Source organism: Martes martes, assembly GCF_963455335.1.
Source record: "Martes martes genome assembly, chromosome: 10".
NCBI lineage: Eukaryota > Metazoa > Chordata > Mammalia > Carnivora > Mustelidae > Martes > Martes martes.
The window spans coordinates 64293255-64304200 of NC_137898.1; the positions used below are offsets into that span (position 1 = coordinate 64293255).

Here is a 10946-nt window from a genome sequence, read left to right on the forward strand (position 1 = left end):
TTGGGATAGATGGAGAACAAATGACAACAGGAATCTACAACAGAGATGTCGTGTCAACTGGACCCAGTGGCTGGGAATGGAGCGTGGACTACAACCATTGCTTTGTGAAAAAACATTTATTGAGCGCCGAATGTGTGCCTGGCTTGACGCCAACATCTTGTTGTCCCCTAGCTTGCTGGCCCCACCTCAGCAGGAGAGGCCCGAGGGCTGGCTCTGCCTGATGGCCCTGGGATGGAAGATTTGTGTTTCCGTTACCCAGTCAATCCTGTATTTATTTTAGATATTAAGCAGTGACATAAAAGCTGCTGACATTAACCTTCAGGGGCAGAAATTGCCTTTAATGGACCCCATAAAAGTTATTATTGATGGCAGCTGCGTGCAGCATCACTGTGACCTCAGCAAAAGCCTCCACCACTATCAATACTGTTGACAATTACTATTGACTAATGCAAGGCCGGGTGGGGAGGCAGAATGGATGTTCCTTCCCGTGGCTGGAAGTCGCTGTGGGTTACTTTGCATTCCACCTCTGGTAAGGATCTCGAAGAACTTGGTCACACATTTGAGAGTCCAGCACTTACTGATTCAAGTGGAGCTGGGCAAGGCACTCAGACTATAGGATTGGGGAGATCTGACTTCCCACCCTGGTTAAGCTGACCTGCTGACTTAACCACCCACATAGTCTCTGCCAGGTCAGCCGACCTTTGTGGAGCCTCAGTTTTCCCATCTGGGAGATGGGAATGCCATGGCATTGTCATGAGGATTAAAGGCAATCGCAAGTGAGCAGCGGCTTGACACAGTGGGCCCTCAGTGTGGCTCCCCTGGACTCCCAAAGAGCGGCCACACAGTGAGGGGCTGGCCAGTGCACCCAGTGTGACAGAGCCCTGTTCTGGTAGTATGACCTGAGTTCTCATCGAAGAGGAAGAACTGGGGCTGGAGAGGAATGCAAGACAAAGAGAGGAGGGCAGGAGAGGGAGACAGAGATGAGAGGGCCAGGGAGAAGGGAGGGAGAGCAGCCAGAACCAGACTCCTGGGAAGGGCCTGGCTCCAGCTCCCTCCATCTTCACCTCCTGGGCCCCTCAGCTGCAAGGTGGAGAGACAACAGTGTGAACAAGAGCGCTGTCGACCTCCTCCACAGATAAAAGGGGCCATTCCTACGGCACGCGCACTGCCAGTACGATTTCCTGTCACTATTTAGACCCAAGTAGGACACAGCTGTGAGTGTAGCTTCCCACCTCTGGGCAGGTGGACAGGAACATGGGCACCTGCGGGTGTCTGGGCTCGGGGAGTCTGGGCCTGGAGGGGCTGTGGAGGCCAGGGGGTCTTCGTGAGGTTCATCTGCCCACCTTCACCTGCTTGTCTTCCCTGAGTACAGAGAGGCCTAAGGGCTGCAGCCAGTATCGAAACGAACGATCAGAAGGAGGCGGTGGCCTGGCCAGAGGAAGCAGGCAGCCATTTCCCGTTCCTGTTATCAAAGGCTGAAGCTTTTCAGGCTCCTCGACTCTGTCATTATCACCCAACAGAGGCTTAATTCGGCTGTAATTCAGCTCTCAGGGAATACACAATAATGTGGGCGGTGTGCACCTCACTCTGTCATGACTTTATGGAAAAATGATCATTTGTCACCATGGCAAGAAGCCTTCAAAAGGACAAACAACCTCAGCCTTTTGCTGCAGAGGGAATGCACTGGCACCAGGACAACGAGAAGAAAGATTCTTGAGCCATACAGGCCTGAGTTCAAATCCTGTCTTGCTAGCTGTGTGGCTGGCAGGTATCTTAACCCCTGGTGCAGTTCCCTTACTCTGCGCAAAGGGGATTAAAAAAAAAAAACCTACTTCAAGGGGGTGTTGTGGTGAGGGGGGGAGTGGAGATGAAATGTGAGAACTAGAGCACCGGCACTGTGCTTGGGGTCTACCACTCAGCAGCAGCTGCTCACTGACAACGTCACTACTATCTTTTTCTTCTTGTGCACCTTCATCTGAATGTAAGCACCTCGAGTCACAGAACCCCACATCCAGAAAGGCCTGCAGGTCATCCAGTCCAGTTGTTCCCAAAGGTGTTCATCAGAACACTGAACCCATCAGACACTCTGAGAACAAAGGGTTGCATGCTCCGATCAACTGGGGGAATGCTGCCTCTATCTCTCTTTGGTGATTTACCCATTAGCATGCACATTTTAATAGATTAAAGGCTCTGACAAGTCCTGCAGTAAAGAAATTGGTTTGAATTCATTCAACATAGTGTTTCTTACATTATTTGGCCACAGAGTGCTTTCTTACTGTCATCCCCGCACCAACCTAAGCACTATTAACATTCTCAGATACAGGACATGCAGATTTGGTTGAAACTGCTTATTTTATAGTTGAGGAAATGGAGGTCCAGAGAAAGGATCCAACTTACCCAGTGGCACACCCCAGGTCAGTGATGGAACTGAGGTTTCCAGCCTCCTAATCAAAGACCATTTTCTCTGTACAGGCCTTACACATCAAGTCCCTGCTCTGGTTCAGCGCATGGTGGGAGTGGTGGGAGAAGGGTCTGCTGGCTTGGCTTGGGCCTTAATGAGAAGGTGGATGAAGGACAGTGGATGGCTTGTCATTGCAGAGAGGGGTATCTCCTTCAGGTACTTAGGTCACTGGCCCACTCACAGGGCTGGTTGGGGGCCAAGGGAGGGAGACAATGCCAAGCCAGCATCTAGGCACTGCTTCTCCCCTACCCCTCAGACAGGTGCACAGTTTCCCTAGGAAACCTCCGAGCTCTCCGGGAGAGGTAGTGGAATGGATATTTGGAACTCTGCTGTACCTGACTCTTTGGGGAAATAAATTTCCCACCTGACTCTGACTTTACCTGGGCTCCTGCCTGACTCCAAATCTGGGATTGTGCTGTGCATAACCCAGCTAGAGCATCCTTTTCAAAGACTAAACTGCCTTAACCTTCGCCTCTGACGTGGTCCCCACCCTGAGTCCGGGGAATCCTGCACGGTGATCACTAAGAGCCTGCATTTGGAGCTGGAAACCAGTAGGGGGCACCGGTGCCCGGCTTGGCCCAGTTTTCACTCACATTGCCCTTCTCACTCCGGTACAGAAGCCCCAGCAGACCCCCTCATCAGACTTCTGAGAAACAAAAGCCCTCTCCTCCCCTGGGCAGAGAGGCTGTCCGTGGTCTCTGCCACCCTCCCCAGGACTTGGTTGCTAGACCCAGCAGGTGGCTCCTCAGTTCTGCCCTGCGTCCACAGAGCTGCCTGGAGCATGGGGGGGAACAAAGCCCCAGAGAAGGGAGATTGCCTGAGCAGCGCCCCGCAGGGCCGTGTCTAACCCTAGAGCCCCTCAGACACCAGTTAACAAGGTCCCAAAAGGAAGGAGGCAAATTCTGAAACCAGTTCCCTTCCTTTCACCTGCAAACGGAGGCATGTGAACTAGCTGCCTTCTTTTTTTCCCACAGCATCACTCAGGTTTTGGAAGAAGGGCTGCAGGGTGAGACGGGGCTAGAGAGTCCACAGCCTGTGTGTCCCCAGACCTGCAGCTGAGATCAAGGGAAAGCGGGAGCAACCCCTCAAGTTCTGTGACCCTGATATGACAGATTCTGCTGAAGGCCGTGCTGTGACCAGCATAAGACCCTGGGGCAGGGCGCACCTGTGGCGACTGCCCAGGACTGCGGAGCCCCTGGAGGCTGGAGACTGAGCAGGATTCGGGCAGGACCAGACACGGCTGACGTGACGGACAACAAGCCACTGGGGGCTGGTTACCGCTGCTCCCCCATACAGAGGCACCTTGCAAGTAATCCCCCCGGGCCTTAGGCGCCCCCCGATCTGAAAACGAAGAACATCGACCCAGTCTCTGGCGTGTCACCAGCGGGTGGGTATTTCACGTGACTGTGCAGAGGCTCTGACTTCTGACCCCTGAGAGCAAAGCAATCTTTCACCAATGTCACCCAAGCCCCAGCAATGGAGCAGAAAATCAATATTGTCATGAAGAGCCTGGCCTCGAGAGCCAGGCGCCTGGCATGGGGCACGCAGGCCACTCACCGGTCTCGGTGTTCTCGTGCTCCGTGTCGGTGAGCGTGAGGTTGGAGTTGGCTCGGCTGGACAGGCAGGAGCTGCGCCCCGATCGTGTGCTCCGGCCCCACAGCCGCACGGGGTGCTCGGGGGACAGCACGGTGTCGGCCTCCACGTCGGCGTCAGAGCTGGCCCCCATGGAGTAGCCGCAGTGTGGGAGGCCTATGTCTGTCCGGTACAGGGTCCCGTGAGGGGGCGTCACCTCTCCCAGCCCCAGCTCCCGCAGGCTGAAGTTGGCTCCTGGGAGGAAATGCAGGTGAGCTTGGTTAGGGTCATCCCGCCAGAAACCAGACCCCTCAACGCGGATTCACTGTTGTCTTTGGAGCTGGCGTGGCGTTCTCCGCATGGGCCTCTCTGCCTAAATGGCTCCTCTGCCCCTCCCCTATCGGCCCAACCCCTCCACATCCTTTAAGGCCTACCTCGCACAGCACCTCCCTTGTGAAGTTGCCCCTAACACCTACACCCTGCGAGGCAGTCATTGCTTCTTGTAGCCAAGCTCCCTCCAAGAGTCCTTGGCCCCAGGCATCCCACATAGTAGGGCCATGGGCCTGACCCTTCCGCTACTGCTGCCCTCAGCGGATGCAGGGACCATGTCAGACTCATCCCTAAATCCCCCTGCCCAGCACTCAGTACGGGCTCAAGAGATGTCTGTTAAATTGATGTCCAGTCCAGGGAGGACCTGGCAGAAAGCTGCACTCCTGAGGAGGGCAGACGTCTAGTTGAGGGGATGCAGATGGCTGCCCTGGGACCCGAAGGTCCTTTCCGCCAGGCCAGGAAAGCCTGGAGCATGACAAGGAAGATGGGCACTGGCGGAGAAAACTGGGCCTCACGCAGGCCATGGGCTCTGCCTTCTGCTTCCTCAAGCCATGTGGAGCTGGGACTGTGGCGGGAATCCGAAGGCTTTGGAGTAATCCAGGGAGCCCAGTGCACAGCCAGAGCTGGGCTGCTGAGAGGACTGGAGGGCTCAGGAAGGCCTGGCAACGTCCAGGACTGAGGCCAGGGAAGACAGGGGTGAGGGGAGTTCACTCGGCGATTTGTATTTGAGTAAGATTTCCCCTTTCATGGGAAACACAGCGTCCATGTTACACCTGAATGTTCGTTCAATGTCTATTCAAGGACAGCTTCTCCCATGTTTCTAATATTCCCATGAGTATTTTGGGGATGAGAAAGAGGGGTGGACAAAGGCACCAAGAGCCATATCCCAATTAAACCAATGATCTGGGAAATGGCCTTCTAATCAGGTAGCACCCACATCCAAACCAATTCCAGCTGGCTGTGGCCTTCAGCAACAATGAGTAGGGCGTGGTGCCAGATTTCACAGCAAGTGGGGGAGATACAACCAAAACCATGATTATGGGTTGAAGTCCAAAGTGGGGAGATACACGGAGAATGTTCTGGGAACACGGAGGCAGAGAGCGGGCGCTCAGAGGAGAGGTCTGCTGATGAAAGTGAACTTGGAGAATAGAGGAAGAAAAGATGTTCAGATTTGGAAGGATTCCTATAACCAGGGCCAGGAACAGGAAAGCCTGCAAAGGCAAGTGAGTAGGTCTCCTCCCTTGGTCCTGGAGGGGACCTGCCAGAGAGGGAGAAGGGGAGCCAGCTAGGAGAGCTCTGACCATAGTCACGGGGATCACTCTGCAAATCAGCTCTGTGCTTCAGAAGTCCCAGGCGGCTCTGGGAGCAGTGGCTCTGGGAGCAGCACCTCTGTAATGGCACAGAGTGGGTGCTCAGTGCAAGTTGTAAGAAAAGAGACACGAAGTCTGGCAGGACTTTGGTGGATGGATAGAGAGGGAAGGAGGGGAGCAGACACGACCTGGGCTGCTACTGAAATGAGAGCTGCAGTGGGACGAGGGGTTCCTTAAGCCTGGTGCTCAGGTGGTTCATGCTGCTCCAGCCTTAATGTGAGGCTATAGTCATGGAAGAGTTCTATACTGGTGGGCAACTGATGCCTGAGCCTCCTCCCACCCACTGCCCGCCACCTCTGCTCTGCTACTCCAGCCCCTTCCCTAGAAACAATGCTCAGCCTCCCCATGATACAGCAGAGCAGGGACCACTGGGCTCTGCTCAGTGGTCAGGTAGACGTTCAAGGGTTGGTCAAGGCAGGGGTCAGAAGAATGTTAAATATTCGAATATCCCGTTATGTGCCCTTCGCTCCCCTTGTGCTCTCCTTCTAAGTAGAAGAAACTCCTAATTGGGGCCTAAATCCCCTCAGTTTGCTTCCCACTCTCTCTGTACACCATTCGCCCTGCTTGTCCCATTTACCTCTCACTGCTCTCCCTTCTCCTCCCCTGTCTCGTTCCCCGCCCCAACCCCAGCTCATATTGCCGCCTTGATGGGCTGGCCCTCTCAAGGGAGACAAGTCACACATTAGAAGAATGTGAAATAAACAGCCCAGGCTGCATCCATTTCCATGTGGCTTGCCTGCCCTCCATGTCCTTTTAGGCAGTCAGACTCAGCGTGAGTATGAATGAGCTGAGACATCTCATGAGGGCTGACTCTAAGGGCTCCCTGATCCCTGTGAGCCAGCCTAGCCCCCCCTGAGGTGGGAGTTTAGGAGATTTAGTTCATCAGATGTGAGAAGTCCTTATGATCTGTTCATTTTACGTCCTTTTGGACTCTTTCCTGAGGATCCCAGGCATGGGTAGACATACCACCCCTCTGAACAAGCTGTGCGATCTTGGGCTGGGGCAATCACCTGAGCCTCAAAGTTCTTCTCTCTAGAATGGAGACAATAATCTAGGATCTGCTACCCTCCCAGAATTTTTAAGGATCTAGGGAGGTAATGGATAGGGAAGTACTTTGTTGAGTGCCATGGTCATGCCTGCCTGTGAGATGGGGATGCTTCTGACTTATTATTGATATAGACAAGAGGGGACTCCTCTGTGCAAACTTATGTGCTAGGGCAACTGACAGGCCAAACGGGGCTGGTCAGGGCTGGCTGAGCTCTAGCAAGCACGGGCAGAAGAGAGCTGGAAGAAAGCTTTGATACCAGTTTGTTCCTTCCCTTCCTTGAGACCCAGAGTGGGCAATTCATGGTAGGCGGTCTTTATGAAGCGTCTGCTCCGTGCCAGGCACTGTGTCAAGGGCTTTATTTACAATCCTCATTAATTTTCATGAGCACAAACTATTAGGAGGCATCGCCGGTAACCCACTGCCCAGGTGAGGAAGCTGAGGCTGGTCAAAACGGCAGATCCAGAATCCAAATCCAGATCTGTCCCTTGCCAGTCTGAGCTCTAAACCACAAACCGGACAAGAGTTGAAGACCTTTCCTCTTTCAAGCATGAGAGGCAGCCTTCCTGATAGGTCGGCTCTCACGTAGATTTGGTCCTACGGAAGAAGGCCGGTTTCGTGCCAGGCTCTCAGAGGGGCTGTGTGTACATGAGACCAGTTCCTCTTACCTCTGAGATCTGGGGCAAATGATTCAGCCTGGCATTGTTGTAAGGATTAGGTAACAATGCCAAAACAGATCTAAATTACACAGCACATGGTCTGGCTAATCCTGGCTGGAGGGGGAGCAGGTGGGGGAGAATCGGCCATTGGTAGCAGCCGGTCAGGCATCAGAGAAGGCTCACAGCTCTTTCGGCAGAAGAACAGCAATCACTGATGCACCAGGGTGGGGAAGGAATACCACGGCTCTTGTGGGGATGATGAGTGGGTCTGCGGGCTGGAGCCCTGGTGGGAGGGTGTGGAGAGATAGGGGATGAAAGAGTCCAGGGAGAAAAACGGATTGGGGAAAGTCCCTTATGCCAGGTAGAGGAGCTCAGATTGAGGGCAATGGGGAGTCATTGCCGACTTCATTCTAGCTGCAGTGCACAGAATGGCCCAAAGCGGGCAGCACCAGGTGAAAGGGGCAGTGGTCAACCCTCCCGGAGAGATTACAGTGGTCTGAACTGGGACACTTGGCTGAGGGTGTGAAGAAGAGGGACGGATTTGAAAGGTATTTGGGACAGGCTTTGGTGACTACTATACTCAGGAAGTGAAGGAGAGGAGACAGGTGCCAGGATGTTAGGTCTGTCTCAGGAACGTCTTCCTCCCAAGGTTAGGACAGTGCTTGCTGCAAGGAAGGTGATTTTTTTTTGTTGTTGAATGGATACATACATGACGAGTAACAAAACCAACAGCTGACTGACTCCGCACTTGATTTCTGCTGACCACTTCCATCACGCCGCTCTTCAGCAGCGGGAGACGACTCAAGCCCGTCTAACAGGTGAGGACTGAGGCCAGACGAGAGCCGGTGGCGGCGCCGAACTCAACCCTTGCTCCTAACCACCTCTTTATGCCAATAGCGTGAAGATGAACAAGCTAAGAATGAGTTACGGGCAGGCTCTGACCAGATCCAGGAGCCGAAGGAGCCGAGGCCCGGCGCTGACCTGTGTCCCGCCCTCCCGCCTGCTCACGTGCCCGCGTGCCCATGCGCCCATGCACCCAGGTGCACACCTGCCCCCGGCCCCGCCCCCGGCCACCCTCACCTGCTCGGCAGAACTCCTCGGCCTCCTGCGGGACCATGTCCTTGACGCGGCCGCCATAGGCCAGGCGGGCATCCTGGTCATAGGCCTTCAGGGTTTCGCTGGAGCTGTAGGACTTCTGCGGAGCTTTGCCCTCCTCGCTGTCCGCAGACGAGCTGGTGTAGCGGCGCTCGGCGTCGCGGCGCCGGGTCAGCGAGCGGTAGGGCTTTCTCTCCTTCACGTCCATGGCCTCCGGCCCGCGCTCCTCCACATCCACGAACAGGGTCCTCGCGGCACTCAGGGCCGAGTGGTCTGGAGCCAGGGAACCAAAGAAAGGGCAGAAAGGGCGTGAGCTCAGGCCCCAGGAGGCAGAGGCAATACCCCGGTCTGTCCGGCACCTGATTGGCCCTGCAAGGCTGTGGAGGAGGGACTTAAGACTTGGGGAGGAAAGGGCCCCGTTCCACTGACACACCCATGTTAGTAGCAGAGGGGGCCCCTGCACCCAGGGCCTCTGATGATGAATCCGGTCCCCTTCTGCGGCTCCGCCCGTCCACCACGAAGACACCTCAGCCTCTCTTCCAGCGATGGGTATCAAGGAAGTCGAGAACAAAGACCAGAGCACACTGATTTCCATAATCTCTCTACATAGGAATCATGTATTTGTTCCCAACATGTCCCCAACTGGGACAGGGCTTGACACAGAGCAGAGGCTACTTAAGAATTTGTGAAATGAATGACCATACTCAGGCACTGGGGTGAGCACTTAGCATGTATCTCTTCCCTACCAAGATCCCAAAGGCCCTCTTCAGGGCAAGTCTCAGCCTGCACTCCACAGCAAACTCTGTTCATCTCGTTAAAGAACTCTCTAGACCCACTCAGATGGGTCCAAATGTCCTAACCTGGAAAGCTGTTTACTCAGCCAAAGAATGGTCTGACGTTATCACTTGGTGTCTTTGGGATTTATCATGGATCCCAAGTGTCTACTGTAGACTTCCTTCTACATGTTTTCCATGATACTCAAAGAGTGCAAACGTTTGTGATTTTTATTGGTGCCCCATAATAACCATAAAGCACATAAGACAACTATTTTCACTTCCATTTTATACATGGGGCAACAGTGACCCAGAGCCAAGGCCACAGGGTGCATTAGTAACCAAGCCAACATTAGTAGACCGACCATGACATGGGGTTGCAACTAGAGCCAATCAAGATGTATAGGTGATACTTTTGGAGGCCTAGTTCTCAAAATACCCCTGGAAATCAGTTCTGGGACAAAGAGCCTGATCCAGGATACACAGAAATCAAATCATCTTACTGGAGCCCAAACTGAGGGTTCCGAACTCTGGTTTCTTAACATTCAGCCTCCCGGCACTGGCTGACAAGATGACAGTTGGTCCTCTGAATGCCTGAGGGGCAGGGTTGGACAGAAGACCAGTGATAATACTTCCTATGCCAGGATGTATAAAACCTTTTTGCCTGCAATCCATAGTTTGAAAAGCATCTTACATTGTGACTGGATATATATATATTTATGTACACGAATGCGTGCATTTATATGTATAAAATGGAAATAAGATTCACAAAACTGAAGTTACTACATGATGAACAATGCACTCTGATATTTCCTATTTCATTCTCTTTTGCTTTTTTTTTCTAAAGGCTGATTATAACTCCCTAAATTGACCCAATCCTAGCTTTTGACCCAAAGCACTGTTCTGTTGTAATTTGGTTGAGGATGTATGGTGACTGTCACCTAGCCTCTGTGCCCTCTGGCCCTTCACCTCCAACCCATCCCCGCAGATGACTATAATGGTGATGATATTATAGAGTAAGCAGTAAAGTAAGGTTAGCCATGGTTAATACCAGTGACTAATTATTCATAATATTAGCAATGGTTTTACAATAAGAGCCAATATACTGTTATTAGTAGCAGCTAAGTACTGAGTACTTACTTTCATTAATGTTCTATCTAACAATATTTTAATCCTTACTTCAATTATGTAATATAGGTAGTATGCTTATCTACAAATTACAGATGGGAAATTGGGAGGTTAAGTATATTGCCCAAAGTTACATGGCTTCTGATTGGTGGAGCCATCATCCTGACCGAGGGGTTGAACTTGGCACATGGGTACAACCACTTGATGATACTGGCTCTGTAGGTTGTGCCAGATGAGAAATCTCCTATGCCCAGATCATTCCATTGCCCTGCTTACACCTCCATAGCAGCTCTGAGGAGGCTCCAGGATAAATTCCAGTCTCCTGGTCAAAATGGAAGGCCATTGTTTGCTCTGGCCCAACTCACTCCCTTCTCAGTGAGCCACCTGCAACTTTCCTGCACAGTAATTCTGCGGCCTCTCTACCTCTGTGCACATTGATTTATCATTGCACATCCAGCTAGTGGGATGGTCTGTGTCCGTGTCTGCCTCTGCCCTTGACTGCATTTCCTCGAG

At 52.9% G+C, this 10946-nt stretch overlaps 1 protein-coding gene across 3 annotated transcripts in view; it reads right to left on the reverse strand.

Annotated features, from left to right (window-relative positions):
* The window catches only part of TENM4 (teneurin transmembrane protein 4), a gene marked incomplete at its 5' end in the record, with an annotated part of 373412 nt that extends 364609 nt beyond the window's left edge, over positions 1–8803 (reverse strand). For 2 of the 3 annotated variants that reach the window (XM_080816827.1, XM_080816826.1), the window contains 2 exons: positions 4019–4288; positions 8518–8803. In XM_080816827.1, the coding sequence (XP_080672953.1) occupies positions 4019–4288; positions 8518–8740 (493 nt within the window). The remainder of the gene's footprint in view (positions 1–4018; positions 4289–8517) is intronic. The other variant, XM_080816825.1, reaches the window with a different exon arrangement.
* Between the last annotated feature and the right edge of the window lie 2143 nt (positions 8804–10946).